The 27,614-nt window shown below is 40.0% G+C and overlaps 1 protein-coding gene across 2 annotated transcripts; it reads right to left on the bottom strand.

Annotated features, from left to right (window-relative positions):
• Nucleotides 1–7,403: 7,403 nt before the first annotated feature.
• TNFRSF11B (TNF receptor superfamily member 11b) lies at nt 7,404–24,185 on the bottom strand. Of its 2 annotated transcripts, none has more exons than XM_027731178.2 (5): nt 23,998–24,185; nt 13,954–14,323; nt 10,235–10,429; nt 9,682–9,906; nt 7,404–8,535 (listed from the first exon to the last, which is right to left on the bottom strand). In XM_027731178.2, exons 1-5 carry the CDS (start codon nt 24,025–24,027, stop codon nt 8,147–8,149), a joined length of 1,209 nt encoding a protein of 402 aa, XP_027586979.1. In that variant the 5' UTR covers nt 24,028–24,185; the 3' UTR covers nt 7,404–8,146. The 2 variants fall into 2 exon arrangements, with proteins under 2 accessions (XP_027586979.1, XP_039237801.1); XM_039381867.1 differs by lacking the exon at nt 23,998–24,185 and adding an exon at nt 23,723–23,853.
• Nucleotides 24,186–27,614: the final 3,429 nt, after the last annotated feature.

Genomic DNA, 27,614 nt, shown 5'->3' on the forward strand with positions numbered 1-27,614 from the left:
TTTCCTTATAATTCTTTGTCTGAAAAGTGTAGCTGAAAATATTTCCTTTTGCAGCAATGACTATCTATGCTGGCAATGGTTGTGCTGGCAGTCGTGGAGACTGGCTCTATTTTACTTGCTTTTGGCAATTTAATTTTTCAGTAGCACTTTTCTTTACAGCATTTACAAATGCCACAGAAACAAGTAAGTCTTGGACCAGCAAAGAATACCACACATAAACCTTAAATCATAATTAAAAAGAAGTGTAAAAAGTAAGACATCTTTTCATGCCTGACATGGGGCTGTGCTTTTGGTAGTATGCTGTGTGCTTGAACTAATGATAAATTGCATGTAAATAAAACCATACCATAAATCAGATGTCCTCCCACAAAAGGCAGTTCTAAAATGTCCATTTAAAAAGTGTTTTCTTATCCTTGTCAGGTTTTACTCAGAGAAAGGAGGACTATATGTCGTTCAAAGTCTGGTGGAGAGAAAGGAGAGGAAGACTCTTCATGGTTTGGGATAAGAACAGAGCTAGATATTCCAGAATTTAAAATTCAGTATCGAATTTATATTCCTTAGACACAACACAGTGAATCTGAATGAAACAAATTCATGCAGATCAGCTAAAACCATGTGTGACAAATGAGTCTAACCTCACTTTTCTTACAGTATGACTTCGATCATAAGGAAACATTTTGTCTTTTCCTCCCTCTTGCTTTCTCATTTCTATGGCTTTCTTCTTCCTGCCTGAATAATGTAATTGTCCTGCTTCTTTGTATCAGACCTCAGTATTGAGCCATCAATATCAGTGAGTCAGCATCCTTTCCCACAAGATTCAGTACTTGGGATTTTTCAAGGAAACAGTGCCAGCTTGTTATGTCTCAGTGGGAATTTTTTTGGAAAACACCTTACATTTGGAATATAAAAAAACCCCACCGCTGAACATTATGTAGATGAGGGCCAAGAACCCATTATCTTTCCAAAGGATACCTTACCAAGAAGGTAGTAAACCGCCCAGGAGGTGGGGAAATTACTCCAAACCTCCCTCCAGTATTGGCAAGAAGTTCTCTCCAGGCGTAGCAGAATTAAACGTTAACTTACTCTGGCAAACGAGTGAATATCTTCAGGGCTGAATTTGAAACCCAGCGTTCTCCTACAGAGAAAGAACAGAGGGGACTATTAAAGAACTGTAGATTTTCTAATTCATGTTATTGTAATTATTTCAATTTACTGTTTAATTAACCACCTCTGGAAGTATACATTTATTTCTACAGTTAAACTTTCCATGGGAATGGTATCTCTGGGGCATGAGAGCAAACCCAGGAAAGTGCTGATTAAATACTTCCTGTGCTGGATGGGCTTTTAGGTATTTTAGCCTTAAGCAAGACTAACCAGACAACAGAACTGATGCTTTTTTTGTATGTGTCAGATTTATTGTTGCTCCAGCAAAACTGGAACATATGTCTTATAATACCTGCACTGTCGGAGCAATGATGATTCTTCACAGGACTGTATTTTCCTAGCCTAAGGGTTTTCCTAGTCATTATCCTTCATATAACCCAGGCTTTTTGTTTGTCAGAGTCCTTTTATTCTGTTTTCTGTGGGTGTTTGAGTTTGTCCTATACCCTTCAGTATTACACTGCGGGATGTTGCAATAACTGCCCTCTTGCCATCGTGTCGGAGGGAGCAGGGAAATTAGTGTGGGAATAGGTGCAATTTCTGCACTTCCAAAGCAGCTTGTAAATACAACATAGCACAGAGAAATAACATGGTGCTCTGCCATCTTGGTCACTGCTGAGGGAGACTTTGCAGTGATACAATATTTTTTGTAGGGTGAGTTATTTAGGGTGGGGTGGTTCTGTGGTTAATGCTGCTCCTTGCAGCCTCAGTGTGTGCCTTGCACGTTTGCTGCACAGTGACAAGAGGATAATGACATGACTGGATGGGAGAGGAGTAAAACACAGTGTAAGAACTGAGCCATTTATTCTGCCAGAGCAGAGGAAGGAATTGCATCAACAAACTGTGAACAGCATGAAAGCAGAAAGAGCTGTAATAGGGCTACTGTGTGATGAGAATTGTTTTAGGGGAATGAGAACAATGGGACATGAACAGTTAGACCTGTGTGTCTCACCCAACACTGTTCTTTTTGAAATTCATTTCTTTGTGCATGTAGAAACACCCCACAATTAGTTTAACTGAAGAGAACACTAAATTAGCAGTAGCTAACTCGGAGTTTGAATTCACAGTGCTGTACAGAGGGGTTTTGATATTTCCTCCGTTGTGGGTCCCGACCATTGCTTTCTGTTTGAGCAATCATTTTTTTCTATGCCTGTTTAATACAAATGCAACCCCTGCCTGCCCATTTCTCTATGACTGTTTAATATGTACTCAGCTGCTGGTGTGGCCCCATTCCAGGCTGGAGGCTGGAGGCTGGAGGCTGGAGGCTGGTGTGTTCTGCCTCTGTCTCCAGGCTGTCAAGGCCCCTTCCCAGAAGTGGCTGATAGGATCCTCTGAGGCTGGGGAGGCAGAAGTTCGCTCCTGCTGCCTCCTCCCTGCCTGTGTGTGCTGTTGGACAAGGAGAGGTGGGAACCAGCAGCTCCAGGTGTGGCAGAAAAGTGAAGGAACTGTCTACATCTAAAAGAACCAGTTGGTTGGATTGCACTGCAAGGGAGAGCCAAGCGGCAAGGCTGTGTTTCACTAAACCAGTGTTGTGACGGGGAGGGAGGGACCCAGTTTCAGCACACAGGCCTTTGCAGTAACTTCCTTTTAGGAGATGAACATCCTTGTGCTGAGTTTAAAGTGTCCAGGTCCATGAAGGCTATAGAGAAAGCCTGGGAGCACCACTTCTGCATCTGGGAGTTGAACTGCTTTGGTGCTGCCATCACTTGCCTGTGAGCATCCTCTGTCAACACAAAATCACTCAAATACTGCTATGGGGTCTTCATAAATAACTGCCAGAGAAATCTATTCTTTTCTGAGTACTTGGTTTTTGTGATTGTTTCAAGAAAGAAAGTCTGGTTTTGAGGCATCACGTACAAAATTTTCCTGCATCATTCCTCTTTTGTCTTGAGGTTTCAACATGTCAGTTTTCTTAGACTTTCAAAAACACATCTCAACAGCAGCAACTACCCATTCCTTGTATCCCTGTGCTGGCTCCCAACCCACGCGGTGTCAAACCAAGCTGCTTCTCTCTAGCTCCCAGAGACAGGAATAGCCCAGTTTCCCAATGGCTGCACCAGCCTGCCATCTACTCTCTGTTTTGTTGTAATTCAAAAAACACACTTCAAGCATTGACACATCTCCCAGATGTGGACAACCTTCCCAAAAATGTGGGCCTAGGTACATCTCTTACTGGCACTGAGTTTCCATTGCATTATGTGGGATTAATCACCCTTTAGGATGTACCATTTCACTCATCTAAAGTGCCATAGGCAGAGCTGAAGTACAACACAAATAGCAAACCACTGGTACTGTCAATAGACAAAGGTCTTGCTTTGTGTGCTGACAAAGTTCTGTACATCCAGAATGATATATGTCCTACTTGCCAGAATGTTTATTTATTTATTTAAAAGAGGATGAAGACTTTCTGTCTTAGATAAAGAAATGAAGAAGAAAAATATTCCTCAGAAAGTTCTGTTTTCACCATTATTGAACCACACCCTGTCCTTTTCATATAAGAAATATTGCCAAAGCCACAATCTTTCATCATGTGGTTCCTTTTAAATAACCTCCTAGGTACTAAAGGTCAGAATGATTTAAGAAAAATAGCCTGGTAGTATGAAAGAACTTTTTTTAAATGCAAAAATACAGAGGAATCCTACGCAAACTTGCCATAAATAAAAAGGGTGAGGGTGAGGATGAGGATGAGTGGAATAAACTACATTCACATTGTGTTCATCTGCTTTACTTTGTCTCAAGTTTTGTTCAGTTCAAAAGTCTAATATAAAAATAGAATTATTCAATTTATTGCAATTCTGAATCCATTCCTATAGCCTTTCCCCATAGATTTGTCCTTCAACTCCATTGGGAATAGTCACACAATGACCACAGTTAGCTTTGTACATATTTTTATTCCTCTTCACTACCGAGCTTATTGCCAATATTGGTTCTTCCATCTAATTAAGGTAAAGGAAGAAAAATGTAAACCTCTTTTTTTTCCCAGCTATTTTTCTCCAATTTTTCTTCTCCAAATTATTTCAACAAAGAAATATTTTGGAATGTGGGCATTTCCTATATTTGATGTTTATCCAAAACTGAATAGTTTCTGCTAGTCTGCAGAAATTGCTGGTATTTTTTTCTATAAATATTTGCTTATTTCTAAGCAGCAGTTTTGAATTACTTCAAGAACAAAAATTTGGGCATTTTGAAGGTGATTCAGAAGTAAACCAGACACCTCTGGCTTGGACGTGGCAATGTTGACCCGTACTAGGATGGGCAGGATGAGTGTCTGAGGATGATGAAGGGCTTAGTTGAGTTGAAATCACCACCACAGCCTGTTGAAGCCCCAGCTACAAGTCGTGTTCATGGTGTATGGTGTGTGTGAGCACAAGTGCGCGCAAGTCTCTGTGTGTGTGTGGTTTGGTTACAGTTATGTGCCCATTCCTAACCAACACTTGAAACTTCATTATTCAGCTATTTAAATGTTTTAAAAGCTATGTAATACCAGGCTTTGTTTTGTCTATAGCAGACTATTCTTTTGATTTTACTATGAGAGCATCCATGGGTCAGGGACCAGGAATCTATTGTGCTTGGTGACATGCACAGCGTAGAAAAAAGATTATTACAGAGCTTAGTATCTAGTTTGTTCTTTAATTTCTCCCATATTCCAAAATATAGTGTATTTTCTGGGACCCAAGGACTGCCTTGATGGAGAACAAGTACATATAAAAAAAAAGTCTAAAAAGCAGGGTTGTAGAAGATTTTTGAATCCTAAGGTTTGGTTTAAACTCATGGTACTTTTGGATAGCTGTTTCCACTCTTTGAGAGCACAGCTGGACAGACAACAGCTGAAGAATCTGACTTAAAGTCTGTCTCACTATCTCTGTCAAATATTCCTGAAACTGCTTTTCCTTTCTCTCACTGAAAGAGAAGCTGAAAGGGCATGACAAATCCTGCCCCTGGCTGGGGCAGCAGAGGCAGCACACTCCTCCTGCTTCCCCGTTCCTCTCCTCCTTTCCACCCTAAGGCAAGGGTGACCTCTCCTCTAGCCAGGGGCTGGCAAAACATTTGCCTTCCTTGGAGTCTGGTCATCAGCTAGGCTGGGAGGAGAGCAGGCAATGGTACCCTGGCAGGTCAGGGCACTGTGAGCACAGAATCACCCTTCAAGTCACTCCCAAGGCCTAGCTCTGGTTGGTTGTCCCTAGTCCTCACACCTCCTTCCTTCCCCTCACCTGCACCTGCCCACAGCAGCATTTCCTCTGGGAAAAACACAGGGACACCTCTCCTATCTGCTGCTCATGCACACCTCTTTCTTCCTCCTGCAGCCTTCCTTGAAAAACAAGCTACCACCCCCAAACCCACATTTTTTCCAAGCAGTCCTCCCACTTTCTGTTTGCCTCACTCTCTCCCTCATTATCCTGGGTCTCACTTTTGTTTGTCTTGGCTATTTTGGGCTGGAAGGTCTTTGGGGAAGGGAATAGTTTAAGTGTTGCCTGCTCAGGATGTGAAATGTTTGAGTCATTCCAGCTAAGGGAAGCTGAACTGATAAATGAGGAACAAACTGTCTGAGAAGAGTCTACCTGAGCACTAATTAACTGAATCAGCTTTAACAGGTATAATTCATTAAACAAGTGTAACTTTCTGTTTAGGGGGAAAAAAATACTATTTTAAAAGGCAGAGGTAATAGTAAAATGCTGAAGTTTCCCAGGAAATCCAGTCCAGGCCATACTCTGCTATAGTGAAGTATAACATGTTCACATGGTAGTTGTAGAATAAACTATAGTCTCTGGCTTCAAACTCTTTCTTCATTGTTGTCATTCCTGAAGGACCACAAATATTGTATCATTTAAAATGAGAGTTACATATAACTTCTTGCAATATAGAAGTACAAATGTATAAATTAAAAACAGTACCATGTACTGGGAAGCAACTGTGTTTTTCTCCAGCCAATAGGTCTGTGATACATTTTTTAACTATGTTACTACTTGATACCATAACTATACTATCAACTGCAAAATTTTTGTATACCTTGAAAGGATTAACATGGTATTGTTTACAAGGTGTGTGGGATCCTCTTTATTTTGCTGCCAATAAGATCATTATTCTCATTTTAACACCTAGAACACCCCAAACCTCCATATCTGGCAGAGTTGTGGAAACATCTAGTATCTATTTTTGAAATTTGAGATTCTGTTATAAACCTTTAATTATATGTAGAACCATTTTCTGCTGTAAAAGGGCATAAATTATTTCAAATGAATCAAGACAAAACTGGGAATTTTTTGTGTGTTCGGGACCATTTCTCAGCTACACCGATAAATGAGATGCTAATAGAACGTGAAATTTAAAAGGGAGCTTATTCCTTTTGATACAAAAAGTGATGTGAGAATTCAATGAAAAATGAAACCCAAGTATTTTAAAGGAATATGTCCTATTTGTAGTCTATAAGGAGAGCACTTCTGATGAGCACCTATCATATCAAGCAGGAATCTGTTTCTCATTCTTTGCTTAAGATCCTCTCATCTGTAATACAAGAATATTTGTCATACAAGAGTAAATGCTGATGGCTTTTTCTTCCTTTACACAATGAAAAAAATATATTGAATATTCAAGCTCTGTTCACATGGTTTAAAGAAAAACAATCGAGAGTACAGTCTTTCTCTGCAGCCACTGAGGCCTTTGGCTTGCACTGTGAATGACTACTGGTCCCTAAATTACCGTTAGCTTTTGATAACAGCAGTCAGACAATCTCTGTTCCGTTTTGATCGGGCCCGAGGCTTTGTAGGTGTCTCGTTCTGTAGCTGAGGGAAATGGTAGATGACTATTTTTCTTATGTGACCTCTCTGTGCTCTCTTCCTTTAAACATAGTGGCAATATGTGAGGCTTTCCAAGCCCGTCAGGGCCATGCATCATCTTTCCTCCATGAAATTACAAGCTGTGGTTAGGGCAAAGGTTGTGAGCTCTCCAAGAATGACACCCGGCCAAGAGTGTTGCTGGGCCAAATGTGTCTATGGAGTTGTAATCGGTCGTATCAAAACCACCTGGGTCTTCTGAACTGGAACCTTTAATACTTTTTGCCTTCATTTACACCTTTGCAGTGACTATGAGAATCCAGTGCTGGTTAATATTTACTCAGTTCACATATTAACTACTAGACCAGAGAGGGAGTAGCAGAGAGCCAAGCCCAAGATAAGGTGTAAAATCCACACAGTCTGTCTTTGTTATTAGTTCCTACTTCAGAGTCAAGAGCAAAACACCAGTCAAAAAGTAAACTGAAAAATTTAATTGTTTTATAAAATAAGATTATGAAATTCTATATAAAAATCCAGCTTCTTAAATATGGTACATTCACTTCCTCACAGAATATTTAAATATTCAGGTCACTTGCACTATATTTTCACTGTATTTGAGTTAAAATCATTGGATAAATTAAAACATCCTTACCAAAAGATACCACAACTTATACAAATAAAACTAAGCAATAATACTTTTTTTAAATACAAAATATAAGGAAATTAATAACTCTTAGGGCATGCTACAAAATTTTTATCAGAAAAATATATGGAATCATTTTTGTTTAACTAGAAAATATACAGTGTGCTTTTCATTTCTCTTTCTAAAATTCAGTCTCATACAGTTTCCATTTAATTTAATAAATATGTACAACAAAAAATGTTTATTCCTTGAAGAATATAAATAGAAAATACTGGAATAGAGCCTGGTCCAGCATTCCTTTCTCATCTAGTGACTATAGTGGGACTTTTCAACACTGAATGTGCAAAAATGCAGAATCAGGCTCTTAGTGTTATCAACAGGTTAAAAGCTTTTACAAAAGTGATTTTTATTAAAGAAAAAAACTCCAGAACCACTGCAGAAGACTTAGAACTATTCCAGTCAGGCATTTCTATAAATAGTAAAATATAATGTGGTGAAACAACGTTCCAGTTTAATTACTGCTGGCAGTAATTAGGGAAAAATAGTCAGTGGAAATGAAAAATATCTTGAGTTAGACACATCTTACTTTCACAGATTTCAGTTGGTTCCCTACCATTTCTAAGAAGAGTTTCTGGTATAATCTATACATTGTAAATCTGTGAAGAAACTTAACCACCTTCTTCAGACTTTGGATGGTTCGTTTTGGAAAGTGGTATGTTTTCAAGTGCTTCAGTCCATACATTAAACCTTTAATGGTGTCTTGGTCGCCATTCTTTATTCTCCACAGATTGAGAAGCTTCAGGACTTGCTCTGTAGGTTGGCACAATTTCATTGTGCGTTCAACATCTTCTTTTCCCACTTTCTTGCCTGGTAAACTTGCCATCAGCATGTTGAGGTGTTCAAAGGTGAGGTTCGGGTGGCCAATGTGCTTTAAGACACTGTTTTCACAATGATCAATATCTAGAGAAAGCAAAAAGAAAAGAGAGGTAAGCACAGCCCATTGCAACTTTACCGTGGCCTGCAAAAAACCTTCCCAAATTCCAAGGTGAATATTCCCTTCCAAATTTTTTTTTCTTTATTTTAAATAATTCTCTCAGGTTTGCTTTTTTAGGCTCCAATTATGAAAAATACTTAAGAATTTAATTAACTTTGCAGATACAAAACCTCCGAATTACGAACTAACTTCATAGCAAGTATTTATTGCTATAGAGTTGTGTCACCTGTCCTGTAAAATGTTGTGTGCATGTGATAGAACTCATAATATTTGGTTCCAGTGAATGAAAATTTTGCTTAGTCCCTTCAGAAATGTCTAGGCAAGCTTTGCTAAAACAGTAATTTTGGGCTTTGAAGTACTCTAGACACTTCACAGTGTGACATAAACATACATACTAAATAGCATAGGGGTGACAAACATTTCTACAGCCTTTTTCAAATCTATTCTGAGTGGACAAATGTCATTTGAATGTGGTGGCTGTTGATGATGCCTTACATGAGAAGAGCTGGCCTGGCTGTTGTAAAAACCTTGGTGTTAACATTGCAGCACTATTTCACCTTTGAAACCTGTCTTGGTAGATTCAGCACAAACAAAGCAGAGAATCAGTATGACAAACAGGTACCAGAAGGGAAAAAGAAGGGAAAGCCTGCCTGTGTATTTCTCACTCCCATGTGCCCCCACACTGTGAATAGATGTCCTAGTCCCAAATACTTTTATAGAAAAGTAGCTGCACTCTCAGTTGCAGGCATCCCGCTCCCTCTAACCTCAACAACCACTGCTCAGATATAACAGTGGGAAACACTTGCCTCACTTTAACAAGATTTGTCATATATTGTGGAGTCTCAAAAGGGGATCTTGGTCATGGTACAACACACAGTCCCAACACACAACTACAATGAGAAGAATTCAGTCCTCAACTGATCAGGAGAAGCTGAATTCTCTTCCTGCTTCCCCTCAACTTCACTGCTCTTACTGCATCAATAAATCTCAGTCAAGCCCTGCAGGCCTTGCTCCAAGCATAACACATCACCAGGAGGTATTTGATCCCAGGCAATTTTTAAAATGCCATTTAAAAGGGTGCTTTTAACACACATGCTATCACAGTAAGATACCTTGAATAATCTTCTTGACCATATCCTGTTCTTTGTTCTGCTGCTTCCATAATTTCAAAAGCTGGAAGGTCTGCTCTTGAGGGCTGTGTCTTTGTTTAATCCTTTCGATATTTTCTGTGCTAACCTTTGTCCCAGGCAAACTGTCTGCCAGTATGTTCAGCCAGTTAGGTGTGAGATGGGTAGGAACAGCAAACCTGAACATAGCCTCCTCACACAGGGTTACATCTGAAATGAGAAAGAGAAGAAGATGGCAGTTGTTCCAATCTGTTACCCTACCTGTCTCAGGGAAAAAAGAAAAAAAAAAAGCAAGCAGCAAGAATGATAAGAAAAAGTGTTTAAAAACAGGCTAAGAAGTGGTCTCTATAAAGAGATTGCTCTCTGTGCTTGAGTTCTATTTGATTGAAGCTACAATAATTAAAAGTCTACTATGGCCATCACCATAGCAGGCAAATGGCTAACAAGCTAAATATTTTTATCATAAATGCTGATAAATTAATTTTAATAATAATTAAAGGTATGATTTCAGAGCACTCTTCCATAATAGGATACATACCTATTCCACATTTTTGAGGTGCCATATCTGTATTTTCCTGGCAGATGTTGTCACGAACCTCATTTCCTTTCAAAGTTATTTTGAAACCCAGGGCACTGCAGTTTGTGTGCTTAAGACAGACTGCTTTGGATGATGTTTCATTTGAGAAAAATCCTTCTGGACATCTCTCACATACAGTGTCACTCTCAGGGGTACCTGCAGGCACAGGAAAACAATGCATCCAATTATATATAACCTCAACTGTAGAAAAAAACCACAATGAGAACACAAAAATAAAGGAAAATATTCCTCTCTAAATTGTCATGCTTCTGTTTTCTTATTTCTTATCTATTAAGTAATCACTTTAAAACCAAAACAAACAAACAAAAAAAGCAAAACAGAAGATTCTTTAAGAGAATGATGTTCCTGCTGGTCTAATACAGTAAATATACTCATAAATACAGTTGTTACCAAGTTTGAAATCAGATATTACTGATTAAATCAGTAATTTAGTAAAGGAATATCTTTAAAACCTCAATTACTCGAGTGTAGTCAGACATTACACAATGTCTGATCTTCATCCTTCAACTGTACAAATACTCTGTAAAGTAATTAATTGGCATAAAAACCTGTTCTGAATTTTACTCTGCAATAACTGCCTAGAATTTTACTTGAATGGGTTACTTCAGTTCTAGCTAAAGCCACAACCAAACTAAATGTCAACTAAAGACAACATTTTTTAACCTTTTCTCTGGGCTTGAATAAAATATTACTAAAACCAAAGAAGACATAGTGTCCAGTATAAAGAAAACTATTTAACAGACATACATATTTTGCTTGGTGATTTACAAGACACAGTTTTACTTCAGAAATAAATATATGATACAACAGCAGAAGGACAATGTATGGTTCTAGCACATCAACAAAGAGGAAGAAAATTAATGCATGAAATCTGAAACAATGCAGTCTAGCCACCAGTGGCAGGAAAGTCACAGCACCAATAATTGTTGTATATTCACTCTTAATTCATCCTTATTCAGCCAACATTTAACAAGTGTCTGAAGTCTAGTATCTAATATTGCATTATTGAACAGGAACTTGAGCACATGCTTAAAATTTTTTTGAAATAATTGTAAACTATATTTGAATAAGAAAATACCTCCATCTAGTGTAGTTTTTAAGTATTTACGCGTGGATGTTTATTTTGATGACAGCTTTTAGGTACCCTTTATTTATTTTGGGAAATCCTTGGAGAAAAAGAGTACGAATCTCAAGTTTTCCACAAGCTGTGAAATAAAGAATAGTGCTTGCATACACCTGATCTAGCACTTCATCAGGTAAGTGAAAACAAAGGAGTTTATAGTTGCCAGAGATCCTATATGTCGCCAAGCCGCCTCCCAAATCCTCTGCTTTCTGCAGCCAGTACCCAGACTGCAGCCACAGCGTCTGCCCTTGCACTCCCTTGCATAATGTGCGCTGCCTGCGGCTCTGGGCTGGACAAAACTCCAGCCAGCACCACCTGCGCAGGCAGCAATTAGCTGTCCTGAGACAACTGAATTTTAGCAACTTTCCCTACTACAGACAGGCTACTGTTGTGTTCTGCCAGCAAGGCAGGGGAAGAAAGCAGTGTTCCTGCAAACGGGACGTCGCTCTGCTCAGAGCTTCCTGCATAACCCTTGCGGCACAAGAGAGGAATAAATCGGGTAATCCATCGGCGTTCTCGGGGTTGAGAATAAAGTCACCCTCCAGCTTTGCCAGCTTCTTCTTCACTGTTTATCTGGCCGCTCTTGTTCAGGGCACAAACTGCCGCCGTCTGTCCGCCCTTCCACCTCTCCCTCCAATTCACCTGGAATCCCCCATTCTTCCCAGGGAAACGTCACCCGCCGCTGGGGAGACAGTGCTGCCTCGTAGCAGCGCTGCTGCTCCAGTACCTTGCTGTTATAAACCCTGCCACGTCCAGTCGCAGAAGGGAACAAAACCTTAATCTGCACTCACAAAAGGGGACAACCAAAGTAAAGTGATCTCCCAGTGTAATCATGAGCAACTGGCAGTGGGGAAACAGATTTTTAGTGCTTTAAGCTTTAAAAGAGGCACTGGACCACGATCTCCCTGTGTGGGAGTGGAAGCATATTTTCCTAGAGTTAGGTTTTATTTCACCTGAATTTGCATCGTTACAAAGTTCAAGGCTATCATACGGCAGAAAGCAGTAACACAGTATGGTACATGCTTATTGAATTCGTAGTTTTTGCCTCACCTCAAAAACTGACTATTGGCACAAGGAGATGGAATTATTTTTACAATGTTTTCATTCCTTTTTTGAGGTCTGTCTGGGATTAGCTAGTTCATTCTGATGGTCTTTTGGAAACCAACTTTCCAATAAATTACACGATTCAACATTTTATCTTCTTTCAAAGTTTGTTTCATTTTGAACTGAGGGATTTGAATTTGTTTGCCACAGTTTCACCATGCTTGCAGGGATGCAGTAGGTTGGTTGCTCAGGCAATCTGTATTTTGTTCATCTCCCAAACTGAGGACTTTGTTTCTGGCCTCTCTTGACTCACTGCCGAGGTACAGCGGAACCTCATTAACCCAAGCCCCTGGGTATAATAGTTTAGGTTAATGAAGTTTTACAGTATGGATTTGCAGTGTTTGCCAGTGGAAATGCTTAACAGTGGCAAGGGCATCAAGGTAATGCTTTGTCAATCAGTTACTCAGGGACTAGTGAGAATCTACAGCAGTGACATTTTCCTTACATCAAAGTTGCTATCCAATGAGATGTTCATAACCCAAAAGAGGACTCCCAGCCTGTCGTTCAGCACAGCTCTAAAATGTACAGGCCAGCCCTAGTGTTTCTCACTCCTTGTATGTAATTCCTAGGGAAATCATTCTGTAGTCTGGAGACTGGTTGCCTGCAGGTTTGTGTCTGAGATGCTTTGATTTTCTGCATTCCCTTCCTACCTCAGAGCTCTTCTCTGGGCAATTATCGAGCTCTGGTACAATGACAGTTTACAATTCTTTCGGGCTGTGTTAAATACTAGAGCTAAACTAGGCCATGGCATTTGCCAAACAATAAATGATGTATTTCGTTTTGAGGGAAGAACATGTTATTGGTTTAACAATTTACGTTGCCTTAAATGAAGAATACCCTCCACTGAAAAGTGCCCCTTCCCTCTGTATCCACATCAGACATACAGCCAGCCTGCTTGACAAAGAAATGGTTGTTTGTTTGATAATAGCAACAGTTTCCCTAGGAGTTCCACTTAGGATGTTGATAATTAATTATTAACACATATTGCAGTGATGCTAGAGCTATATTAATATTGTTATAATTATACACTTGTTGTCAAACATGTAGTGCTCCTGGTGTTTGTCAAGATATACGGTTGCTTGAAACAGCAGATTTCAAAATGAAAAACATTATTATTTATCACACACACAAATACTACATTCCAGATAATGTTCCTTTAAAAGAGGAAATCCATCATGTTTCTCATTAGAGTGCAATTTGCTACATTTGCTACTGCCATTAAGTTATATATTACAGCAGGAGCAGTGCTAAGAAACGTTCCTTTGGCTACAGTCCAAATGATGCAGACTAGAACAGGTTCAATTGGCTTTACAATTTACTGTCCTGCAATTTCATCTGGACGAGCCTCTTTCCTAATCTTGTAACTGCCACGAGTCGCCGACGTGCGGCAGAGCTCTAATTCAGTCCGTGCTTGTTGACAAGCAGTACGTACCTGGCTGTGCAACACCGAACCCGGGAGGACACTCCGTGTGCTTCAAACAAAACTCGAGCTCCAGGTATCTGCCCTGGACGCACTCGCAGACGCGGTTCTGTGTGCGGGTGCACTCCTGCTTGACGTACTGCAGCTCCTTGCAGACAGTGCTGCAGTACTGGCACTCGTCGTGGCTGTTCCACTCCTCGGTGTAGTACTGGTCCGGGCACGGCGCACACTGCGTCGGGCTGGTGGCTGTGCAGTGCTGCTTCACGTAGCTCCCGGGAGGGCACTGGTCACACAGCAGCTGACGAGATGTCCCTGGGTCGTAATGACGATACTTGGGGGGAGAGTCAACCTGGATGGTCCACTTAACAGAAATGTCCAAGAGCTAGCAACAGGAAAATAAAACATCACTTCCTTTAGTTTTGGGGAGCACTGTGATCACAAAGAAACCTACACTTTAATGAGTTTATGAGTCTAGTTATGGTATTATCTTCAAACAAACATTTGTGTTAGAATTTGTAAGATATTAGCCGGCTTCCGGACTCTCCCATGTCTATCCTAACATGGGAAAATTTTAGGATCTTGACTAGCAAATCTTCCCAATATTAGAACTTCCTTTTTCTTCCAGAGATGTAGATATTATGCTTCTCCCATTTACACCCTATTTCATATCACTGGGCAATGACCTTTTTGTGCCTGGTACCAGAGAAGCTGGCCATTGCACAGCCAAGGTGGGGATTATGCCTGTTCTTAAGTATCTAGTACTTCAGATGCAAAAGGAATTGTGTAGGAGCATATAAATCTGACTAGTGTATTGCACCAACAAATGCCTAGAACAGTAGAGGTTACTTTTTAATGCCCTCTATTTAATCTTGCACTGAAATACAGCAGTTCTGGGGATAAAATGTGCCAGCTACGTCAAGGGTGAAGACGCAGCTTCAGACAGAGGTAAAGAATGCCACAGTTTATGAAGGGTACATTAAAGACTTAATTGCATGAACTGGAAGAGGCCAGGCTAATGCTTTCATTTCTATGTAAAACCACAGGCTTACAGCTGTTGTAAGGAGTTGGTTCAGTACTGGCACATTATGACAGCTACAGTCCTGCTTCCTACAACAGTCTGCTTTGGTGGTGTGATTTCGGGCCTAGAGCTCTGAGACAACACTGCCCTGCTGCAGAGACAACCTCTTATCACTTAATTTTCCCTTATAAGTGAAAAATTGGTTATGTGATTCAACCAGTTTACCATTAAGAAAACTCTTGGGAACAGCTCATTGTTCTCACTGAGAACCCAGCTCTGTCCTGTGCTTCATGAATGGCTGCATGTGCCATTTCTCTTCTAAAACTTGTACATTTTATAAAGATGAAGTAAACTGGTTCTGAATTAAGATAGTTTTCTACATATCTAGTCAAGTTATACAAGCAACCAGTTTGTCTTTGTTGCTATTTTAATCCTGGTCAGCTAATACAAAGATGACAATTCAATTTCAAAAATGTATTTTCTCTTTTCCGATGCAGATGTGCCCAAAGTGTAAGTGGAATTAACTCTTTTTTTTTTTTCCCCCCAGGCTCTATATTTCCTAGAGGTTTTTCATCTAAGGACCTCCCTTTTGCCACAGCATGGCACTTCTAAAGTTATAGTCTTATTAAGGTTGTAAAGGACAATTTAAACATTCATCTGCATTAGCAAAAGTCACAGTGATCACCAGGTGATATTATGTGCCTAAATTAGGAACTCTTACTGCTTAAGAAAGTACTCTTAAATGTATTCTCCTATTACCTGTCTGCGAATCCACTTTTTATACAGCTTTTTTATACAGCTATACCTAGACAGGCTGAGGAATGAAATGTGGATAGTATGGATATTTCCTACAGTCTCTTGTAGCTACCCTTGACTAAGCCTGGTAATTTATACAATCTGTGTTTTCTACAGGTGGAGAGCCCACTTTTTCTTGTGGTCTCAATGTACAATACCTTTCATTGTGAAAAATTCCTTATTAGTCTTTGAAGTTTGATGAACAGCTCCATTTTCCTTAAATGACTGGATCTGTTTCATGTGGTCTATTTAACAAAGAGGGTGCAGCACATTTTTTAACAGTGAATGGCTTTGCATTGATGAAAAATGCCCCCACCCTTGGTAAATCTACATCTATGACGCTAGTAATAAGGAAGTCCCGGTAATCTCATTAATTTTTGATGTGAACAGTAAGGTTTTCTTCTATATTTCTAATTCAGTAATAGCTAATACAGCATACCAGAGTCCAAGATTTGCATGGACACATGCATTCCCTTTACAGAATATAACAGACTGCAACAGACAGCACAGATGCTACAAACATCAACCCCCATTTTATTCAAGTATCTGTGGAAACTCAAGACAATACCCAACGCAGATGAAAATCTGACACTGTGAAAATTATTAGGGACAGCAACCAGACATACGGGTAGCACATCCTCGTGCAGAAACACTGTTTTTCCTGCTCTGCAAAGCAGAGCTCACAACAAATCCAAAACTGTCACTGCAGTAGAATCTTCTCTTCTGGGTTGTGCTTCTGCCCTTGGTGACATATTTTCAGGTAACAAACAGGTAGGTGAATAATTTCATGGCTATTCAACTCTGCTCTGCAACATGTAGCAACAAGAACAATAAGATTTTCTCTATCTCCCTTACTCAACTATTTACATTGGAAATCATGTTTGAGGCAAGTGAGGAGTTTTGCCGCAGGGGATAACTCAGCATAAAAATTAATTAAAATTCAATAATCAGGATATGAGAGCATGGGGGTTTATAGGGGAAAATGGAGCCACTTGCTTCCTGAAGAATCTACAGCTATGTGAAATAAGCTAGTAAAAATTGAAAACAATTCAACATAATTTGAGGGGAGCTGATGTAAAAAATTGAGCAAAACGAGACTTGAATAATACTTGTTTGAGGCCTGCAAAGTTTTGCCTTCGGAAGAACCAATAACTATGGACTAATAACGGGAACCAGCATATTATTAATCCAAATGAGCACAACCAAACCCCATAATAATAGCATTAATAAATCAGCATCACTAAAAGAACAATCAGTCTTTCCATTTGATTTTTTTCTTTCTGCTTTTAAAAGAAAATCACATCATACCTTTCTTCCCTTTTATCCCAGAAACACACATTATGCAGCTGCAGTAATCCACTGACCAGGGGCTGAGCCATCGTATGCAGGATCCAACTATTTTATTTACAAACAATTACGACAAGAAGATTCTTCAGTCAAACTAAAGATATTTATGCAATCAATATCTCAATATTTTACCAGAGCATTTTATACATAATTTTCAACATAGAGCTAGATTACCATTACTACTACTGTTTGACTACCATGATCCTTTTAGCCCAGTGAGCTGTGCAACTCACTGCCATAGGACATTGTAAACAGCTGAGTTCAAGATGTTACTTGACATAGTAATGGATGAAAATAATAAAGGGCTATTAAGTATAAACATCACCTTTGGATCAAGAAATCCCAGCCCCTAAATTGCTTGAGTCTGAAGGACTGTTCTAGAAAAATAGTGATATTTTTCTGTTTTTTTCTTCCATCTCCTCTAAGCATCAGATATCAGCCCATAGACAGCATATGGGTTGGTTTAGGACTCTTTTTTCTGGTTTTGGTTTGTGGTTTTTTTTAGCCAGTACAGCCATTAGTATGTTGTTAAGCACATTTCTAGACCCCAACCCTCTTGCTTTATGGTGAACTTGCCACTGGCTGCCGCAAGAGAGGAGCCCCGAAGAAAAGATACGAGGACTCCCTGAAACAACATCTCAGCCTCGGCCATATTGATCATCATAACTGGTCTACTCTGGCCTCAAATCAGGAGGCCTGGAGACACACCATCTATAACGCAGCTGTCTCCTTCGAGAACACACACAGGATCACCCTCGAGGAGAAAAGGCAACGCAGAAAGAACTGTGTTCTGCAGAATACACCATCTAAGGAGTCTTTCTGCTGTGCCTTTTGCAATCGGACATGTCTGTCTCGTATTGGCCTCATAAGTCACCAACGTGCCTGTAACAAATGTGGATAGAGCCTTTCCCAAATCTTCGTTCGCGAAGCCCAGCCATGAGACCCCAACCCCCAATACCACCCTTCATAAGACTACTGTAGGTTGCTTAATAATGTTTAAGAGAAAAGGTCTGCAAAACTGTCTTTTATGCAGGCTGAAAACACCTAGCATACCTGAGTATTCTGAATATTGATATGCAGCCTGCAAATCAGAAGTTAACTTTGAACCTACATCAAGTGCCAAAATAAAGGCAATCTATTTTTCAGATGTTCTGCAAAAATTCAGGAAAAATGGTTGAAAGTAATTAAAAATAATTTTTACTAGTTTTGCTGCAGCAATTTGGCACAAACAGAATGAAAAGACTCTTCTTGTCTTGCAGTTCACAGAGTAAGCTAGAGGAGAATGTCACTAAATTTTCCTTTCTCCTGTCCTAGCACACACTGAGTTTGTGCTTGCATTAGGAAGTTGGATCACCTGTTACAGCAGATTTCCAGAGCAAAACAGATGGTGCCGAGCACCTGACATCCTCATTATGCAGGATTCAGAGGGGATATTTTGGACTAACTTCAGTCTGCTCTCATGGACGAGCACGCATTAGTGGCTCCGGTGCACCTGGTGCATCTCTGGAGTCCATCTCTGGATTTACTTTCATCAGTCCAGTTTACTTTTGTAAATCCACCTTATGCACTACATCACCATGATATGCAAACTAAAATATAGTAAATAAGGTTGATCAGGAGAGGTCCCTCGAAAGCACGTTCCTAAAACCAATTAAAATGGTAATAAAATGCATTTTATGTTGTTCCTGACATTTCCTGTCCTAAACTATGCTATGACCAACTTAGTAGCAGATTCTTAGCTACACAAAATCTCTGATTGATCTGAATGCCCATATTTAAAGGTGGTCTACGTACTAAGCATCTGAATCTCTACTGTAAGAAACAGCACTATTTGCGCACATGAAAATGCCATGATTAGAGCTTACAAGTTCTGAACGTTGGTCTTCCCCAAAACTTCACAGAAAGCAAGATTTCTTCTATAATCATGCTGGCACTGGGCTGTTTTACTCCTACTGGAAAAGTTGGCATGTTCCAGTTTGAAAGAAGGAAGAAACCAGAAGTCTGGCCTCAGTTTACTGGAATCAGAAGTAGGGGCAATGAACATGTTCACCCTTTAACCCTCAAGAAACCAAAGCTGGAGTACATCAGTACTACACTTGGACAAATTCATGGATTTGTCATTCAGAAAATTGTGTAAAATACTGTTCATCCTTGTTTTGGAAAGGTTAATTCATCTGGGAAGCAGTACAGAGAAAGTTTAGAAGGAAATTAAGATCTTCATTTAGAAGACGATCTTAACTTTTTCAATAGCTTGGCAAGTCACAACTGTACCTATAGATTTGGTACAGATAGTTAACATACACAGAGAGAACTTTCTCCATTAAAGGATAATACTGGCAAATGAAAAGCAGATTGTCTCGTCATAGGAAGGCTGGGAACAGCCTTTCACCAAGAAGCAGGTGCAAGAAACCCAAGTAGTTTAAATATAACTCTCAATGCATTTCTGAAAGTAAATGCGGCATTTGGTTTCCTGGAATAGCTGGCAAATGGACTTGAAAGATCTGGGCAGTTTCTTTAAATTTTAAACCCTAAGCAAGTCCCAGCACTGATGGAAGACAATAATGCTTAATATCTTGTTCATCTCAACAAATTCACTGTTAGTCTGATTCAGAGTGCACTCAGTTGCAAACAGTTTTCCTAGCAGTAGTGAAATGCAAACTCAACTTAAAAAAAAGTCCCAAAGGTTGAGTTTTTGTTCTATTAGTATGAAACGCTATCAGTAACAAAATAGTTACAGCAAAACCAAACCGAACCAAAACCTAGTATCAGTCACTGCATCTAACAACGTATTGGGTGAAACAGTTCTAGTGTCACTGGGCTCTGTTCTGAAAGGACTGAAAAACTCAGTCTTCATCCATCTCCCTGGAGAAGATCCTGGGCATCTCTCAGGATGGTGTGTCTACGTAAGAAATTGGGATGAACTGTAAATATTGAAATACAAGTCTAGTGCAAATTAGTGTCATGCAAATAAATACTAAGAACTTATTCAAAATGAGTTACTCAGGGTTAAAGAGCAATTCTTTCACTGTGTCACTCAACACATTAGGCCTGAAGCTATATTTCTCCATACCATCTTTATGTCAGCATACAAATGCTAATATAAAAGGCCTGTGCAGTCCATTTATTTGAGTCCTTGGAAGATTCTTTTGAGAGAGAAACAATGTGATTGTAAAATTTCACTTCAGATCTTGGGCATGAAAAAATACACACCCTTTTCTTTCATCTTTAAATGTAAGGCAACGAGCTGCTTGCTTTCTCTAGTTGAATCAAAATGAACTCAAAGACAAAGCACATGAAGTAAAAATCCTTCAAGCATCATCACTTTAAATCACTGCTTTGTGATAGAAAGAAAAGAGGCTTTTCAGCATATGAAAATATTATTATATAGCTTGGCTTTGTGGTTTTGGGTTGTAGACCAAAGAAGAATGTTTAATTTGCTGAGGAAGATAAATCTGTTTCTGTTTTGCATTCCACAACTATTCTGAAGCATATTTTCTTGTGTGATAAATCATCATTCAAGACATCTGTCAGATTGCTCCTAGTGTTTGCATTGGGTTTAAAGTAAAACCTCACAACTCTCCTACTTTGCCTTCTACACAAAGTATTTGGGCCAAGCTAAGGCAGGAGGCCTTCCCATACCCTCAGTCCTTGGGCAGAATGCCTCACTGAAATCATGCACAGGCCCAGAGAAATCCCTCTGGTAAAATATAGCACTGAATGATTTTATCAAGGTCCTCCTCATGGATAGCTTGTATCTCTGAATCCAGTACCTGATAATGCCATGCTGGAATAGATCCGTGTCCACCTATTGCAAATAACCATTGTAAAATACTTGATATCCTGGGAGAAATGACTCCCATCCATCTGGGAGAGACTCAGCTCTCATCCTCCTCACCTAGCTGTTCTGGAGGCCCACGCAGTCACCAAATTTAACCTCTCTGTGCTCTGTGGCACTGCTGACCTGTGGGTTGCTGTAGGCTCACTGAGACCACTGCTCAGACAAAGCACTTTTTGGCAGACCACAGGAGAGTGCCAGGTACACAATGGCAGCTGACACGAAATCATTTTCACTGGTTTGAGTTCAGCTTATAAGGCTGTTCCACCATTCTGCCAACTGCTTTAATGCAATCCTTTGGACATAACAGGGCCTACATTTGTTTGGAAGGTGCTCTATAAAGTGGAGGCTGCTCTTTTACATGAGTAATAGTAACTGGTGACTCTCCTCAGTGACCTTGTATTCAAAACTAGGGCTATGAACCACTGTCTTCCTTTCTCTGTCAATAAAGCAGTATGTCAAAAACTCAAGTCTTGTAGAAACATTTTGAGGACCATTAGCTGTCATTCACAAAGAAATTTAGGGGTCGAAACTATTGTTTCATTTTCAGTGATAGGAAAATGTCATTCAGCTGAAGAACAGTTTTACATCTCATCAAAGAAGTGTTGAATTGTAAGTCTTTGTTTGTATGAGTTACATTTGCCTTGAAGCTTGTAGAGGGAGAAAGCAGGAAAATCAAGCCAGATACCCTCCAAAAGATGTGTCTTATCCATAACTTATATTTTGGAACATTATTCATCACAGTGACAGCAAGATGTAGAGTTAACCCAATCTGGGATGTTCCTACTGTGACTACAGTCTGCCTTTACACTGACAGAATTTCTAACAACTGACTAGCTAGCTAGAGAAACAGTATGTCCAGTACTATGTGCAAACAGGTGTTTCTACTGAAGGAATAAAATTAATTTTTCCTTGAGATTTGAAAAGTGCATGTTGCTTAAATTGTGACAATATCTTTTAAAAATTCTTCTGGTAACCTTAGTGTTTTATTTTTAACCAACACACATGCAGACAAACAGAAAGAAAGTCAGACAGAAAGATAACTCCTACCCTCGCGGGTTGCAAAGCCACTGCTGCCTACACACAGCAAACCCAACAGGCAGGCCAGAAAAAGTATGTCACGTGCACCCAGAGAACCAAAATAGAGAAAGGTCAAGTTTAAGGGTCAAGAGAGTTACGTGACAAGTAACGAGATTCAGCTCTGGAGAATTTCTTTCCATTCAGTCTGATTTCATAATGCTTGTCTGTTTGTAAGCAGCTTCAGTGTTCCAGCAAACAGCATGAACATGAACACAACACCACACCAGGTCTCCCTTCTGAAACCTTAGCAAAGAGGCCAAGGCTGAAAGTACATCATGGCCAAAAACTCCTTTTAGCTATGGTGTCTCCAAACTAGATTTAGGGTGTGTAAGCCAAACATACACAACTTTGAACTGCTGTTGTGCCTCCTACAAGGGTTCTTATAAAAGAGGTACTAAAATGTCTTTTCTGATCTCTAGTATATCTGACAGTACTAAAACTTCACTGATTTTACTTAAACTTCACAATAACTTTAAATAAATGATTTTAAAATAATAATAATAAAATACAGTTGAACGATGAAGGTCTATGATATGTACTCCTGCCACTGATATATTTCAGCTCCAAGATTCATCTACCAGAGGATTATGCTGAACTTCACCAAATGCTATTACTTTATGGGAGAACATGAACAAGCACACGCATTTAATCAAAATCCTGATGTGATTATTTTATTACATCCATAGATAAGAAGCCAGCTGATAAAGAGCTATTGCTGAAATTCTCAGATTAAATTCCCATGCTTTCATATTGACAAAGCAGGCACAACATCACACATGAGATGAAAAACTTGTCCTGTGTTTCAGTCTGATGACCACAAGCCTGACAAATTTTGCTTCCCTTGCACTATTAATTACTTTGGGTTTGTTTCTCAAAAAGCCCTTTCAGAAATTTGTACAGAGAGTAATAAACAAGCATTACTCATCAGATCCTGGAAATCTCGTTGCATTTATAAAAAGCTTTCAGAATAAATGGATTTCAGTTCTAATGCCCTGCCACAACATTAATGCCATTGTATTCAACAAAACAACCCAGGAGCAAGTTACTGTGCTGACAGGAGTAACAGCCTGCTCTGAATATTATTTTTTAATATTTTTCTTTGAATGTTTTCTTATGCAAAAGATGAATAGCCTCCAAGTAGATGTTACACAGGATGTCCCTCTATGCAGGTTTTAATTGATCTGAATTCATATAAAATTCCATATGACTAAATGGATCAAATAACATTCTGAAATTTACTACACTGCTAAGGTCTCTAAATTTGCATCTGGGAGCATCTCACTAAATCTCCAAGTAAACAAAAACTTATTAAAACAGGAGGTTATACTAGATTTAATAACACAACTTTTTCTGTAATAGCTACTGACGCAGCTACTAATTCATCACTTTCTTGCACATGAAGTTGAATTTTCTAAGCCAAAACAAGCATCACACACTTATGCTTTTTTTTTCTTTCTGGAATTCACAGTGGTTTTCCCCGGTAAGAAAGTCAACCCAGTATCTGAGATACCAACAGTGCCACTGCAGCAGAGATTAGAGGCAGGCAGGGACGGAGCTTATGTATATCAGAAACAAACATCCCAGCCTACAGTTTCCAAATTAATTCCTAGATACAGTGTTTTGCGTCAGTCCAATATGATGAAGCCTTAAAAAAAGAAGGAGGAAGACAGGAAAAAAGGCAAAAGAAAAGCAATTTATGCCACTACCTTGAAAATGGGATGAAAATCCCTGCTGTCTCCCTGGAGCTGGACATGTCCATCACACTCCAAACTCATCAGGAAAGTTCGGAGTGATGAAGCAAAAAGGGTTTACCAAGAAAACGGAGAGAAAGCAAAATAACCCCCAAACAAACAAACGAACAAAACCTGCAAAAAACAAAGCTAAAACAAAAACCCCAGAAGAAAAGCCGTGTGTCTGTACAGCCTGATGTCTGAAGCTGTAATGCATCCTAGAGCCTATCTGCCCCTCCGAAGGGACTTACCACAAGCGTGCAGCACAGGAACTTGTTCATTGTGGTCGGTGGAAGAAACCTCAGTGCTCTGGGAATGAGGCAGAGAGTCAGCGCCAGGCTCCAGCAGCTGCTTACATTCCCAACATTAAAGACACGGTATATATATAGTCCCGGTGTAACAGGAAGCTTGGGCTCAGCTTTGATCACACATTCCCTGCCATGACCAAACTTTTCTCTCGCGCACTCCCCCTCACCGCCCCCCCACCCCTTTTTTTTTTTTTTTTTTTTTTTTTTTTTTTTTTTAAGGAACCTGTAAAACTTGGTGACTTAATGGAACTCTTTGAGCGCCGTAACCACAGACTGGAAAATGCAGGAGGGAGTGTCAGGGGCTGGCCAGGGGAGGGTTTAATTGGGCTCTGTCTGGCTGTCTGGCTGTGCCCGGCTCTCCCCTCAGCAGCGGGGCCGGAGGGGGGACCCGCGCCCCGGGGCACGGCTGTCCCTCGGCTCGGCTCCCCTGGGGCTCCCAGCGGCAGGGTTGGCCGGGAGCAAAGGCCAAGGCGGGGGAAGCTGAGGAGAAGGAGGATCCCTGCTCGTTTCCCTTCCCTGCTGAGGCAGGAATGCGAGGAATGGCCCCCGCCGCTCGCCGAGGCACCACAGGCCGGCGTCCGCTCCGAGGGGCTTTGCCCAGGGAAGAGGCCTGTGGGAACGGGGCTTTTGCTGTGATTTTCCAGAGACAGTCGGTGTTTGCAGCATGCCCCTGCCCATAGGGGAAGCCCCACTCAGAGGACTGTTCTTCCCCCCAGTTTTAGTTAGAAAAGGGCATTTTTCTAGAGCCATAAGGACGGAACCCTCCTGTTTGTGCCTCACGGGACTGCTCCGAGGGCTCCGTGGAAGCCCTGGGGAACCTGTGTGTGCCAGCTGTGGAGCAGAGCAGGGGTGCAGAAAAGGATTTTTTCTCTCAACCTGCAGATATCCATAAAGGATTATGGGAGGCTGTGGGATCCCGGGGTAGAAGCCAAGCCCAGATGTACCTCCAGATTTCACAGATGGTTTTCTCTCCCTTTTCACAGGCCAGACCAAAACCTCAGCTCTGGATATTCCAGCTCTCGAGCATTTGAAACCTATATTGGCATTGCAGTTTTGCCCCTTTGAGTCACAAGGCTATGTGGGATTGGCAAAAGTGAGGTGGAAAAAGCTTGCATATTATTTCATAAAAATTCAGCCATGCTAAGTCAAGAAACCATCTTCAAGCACAGCCTTGTGCATTCCTCCTTGCACATTTGTAACCATTTGAACGCCCATCAGGCTTAACTTAAGACTGAAACAGATGCTAGTTACGCTCGTTAGGATTATAAAAATTCAAGAGATTTGGATTAGTAATAAGTTCTTTGTAAGAGGTGATGTGAAAACTGGCACAGAAACCCTACCGACCAAGGGAGTATTGCTGGCATCTGTCGGATAGTAGTCACCACTTGATTGGTATTGTACCTGGAATGGATGATGTAACTGTTCCTGTAATCTTTTCAGAACTTTTTAGTACTTTGGCATTTATTCTTAAATATATTTATGAACATACTGTCCAGACAGAAGGACAGCAGTGCCAATAAATAAGATCTACCTCTATGTTTCAACATTTTCGTTGTGGGGTAGAGGTAAGGACTGTTCCTGACATGGACATCTCTGACCATGTCAGGGTAGCTAATGGTATTCTCCATATAGGGGCCAACTTCAAGTGTCAACCATAGTGCTATAGCAATTCCATCAGCAAAAGTTATTTAAGCCAAATTAGCTGTGTCTTCTCTGAGGCCAAGAGCTGGACATGGCCGTGTGTCTCTTCTGACTGGAAACGGCATGTTTCAGTGTCAAACCAGAGGTCCCTGGGAGGTAGATGAAGCTGATTACTTCCCTTGTCAGATAGAGCAGAAAGAAAAACATCAAACCCATAGCAAGCTCCCTGTGGTTAAATATCACTGTTAACGGACTTTCCATGGGCCTTGGATGGGGCTGTGTCTTCTCATTGCTGGTGCTAACCATAAATGCACAACAGCTAGCTCTCTAGAGAAATAAAACTATAGCTCATAAGCCTATATTCAAACAGGTTAATGTGTATAGACAATATTGTTCATATCAGAATTTTCTAGAGATCAAAATATTTTACATCATGAACCAGACCCAAAACCAAGTTAAAAAGCCATTAAAGTTCTTTAGCTAAAAATGCGACTATCATTAAGAAGTGGTATCTTCTTCAACATAACTGTTTTGTGTATGTTTTTGTTCAGAATTAGATTTGCCAACTTGTCTGAAAAGGCACTTTACTTCCACAAGCAGTGAAAAAACTGGCACAGGTCAATGAGAAGAAAACAGATCTTCCTCAAGCTCATTCAGCTAAATGGAAGGAGGCCAAGGTGTATCTGTTTCAATGAGGACAGTAGGTTTGGACAGTTGCTAAGGAGACCATAGTCTTAGCGATACATGAACATGAAAGTTTCAACTATTTAATCTCATTGGAGTCCGTAGAGTTGGCTGTGGATGTCAGGATGGAACTATATAGTTGTACTTAGCTTGTTTGATCTCGAAATCACACATAGACAATAAATACAGGATCCCACACTGCCATTTTCAGTGTCACTTTCCAAAGAAGAACTGCATTTTAACAAGGTTTAAACTGCAGTTTGAATGTTTTCACAAGTGTTTTACAATGTTGCCACTTTGCCTTTGGGAATTAGTTAAGATGTGCCTTGCAGAGCATGGAATCATAGGACAAGGCAGTAAACCCTGTAATAAACACTTGTCCATGCTACAACCAAGCTGTTCTCAGCAGTGTTTAAAATAACCACGTTTGTGACTACATGTCATAACAGAGAAGGGACACAGCCTGAAATTATTTTTTAAAAGTTGTACCTTTAATTATTCATTACTCATTATTCATAGCATAGTTTACAAAATGTAATAGGAAAAGAAACTAAAAAAAACCCCAGGATTTCTTTTATTAACAAACCTGAAGTGTTGAGTACAGGCATTAAGTACTCCATTCCATGTTAGAGGAATATGACTAGCTTGTTTTAACAATAATTAGTTAAAAGCGGTGTAAAAGCAGCCCTCTAATTAATAGAAATGCTTCCCTGCAATTTGTTACAGTAGATAGACTGGAGAAAAAGGGTAACTTTCATTGAGCAGAGTGAAAGTTACCAACACTCCATTGCTTTTGATCTGTAGTGACGTGCTTTTGGTAGGACATCAGCCTATTGATTCAGTAGTAGTCATGTTTCCAGACAGGTATTTAGCTTTCCCTGTTTTTTATCCTCACTATTTGTATTGCTGTCCTGGATGTTATTATTGTTGTAAATCTATTTTTGTTCCCATGCATCATTATAATCACCAGGTGTTCTTTTTTATAACCACGTACTACAATAACAAGAAGGGACACAGCCTGAAGTGTTGAGTTTATAGGCTATTAAACAAACCTGTACATCTCCATTCCATGTTAGAGGAATATGACTAGCTTGTTTTAACAATAATTAAAAAGATCAATTGCCTATGAAAGAAAACATAGTAGTAGCTGCAAGAAGGAAACAATCTGGCATTCTACCATGCTGTTACAGCTGTCTCTTAGAAATTAATCTCTCTCTTTAAATTGTAAGAGCTGA

This window comes from Pipra filicauda, unplaced genomic scaffold (assembly GCF_003945595.2).
Source record: "Pipra filicauda isolate LSUMZ 115617 unplaced genomic scaffold, ASM394559v2 scaffold243_size1161148_pilon, whole genome shotgun sequence".
Classification (NCBI taxonomy): domain Eukaryota; kingdom Metazoa; phylum Chordata; class Aves; order Passeriformes; family Pipridae; genus Pipra; species Pipra filicauda.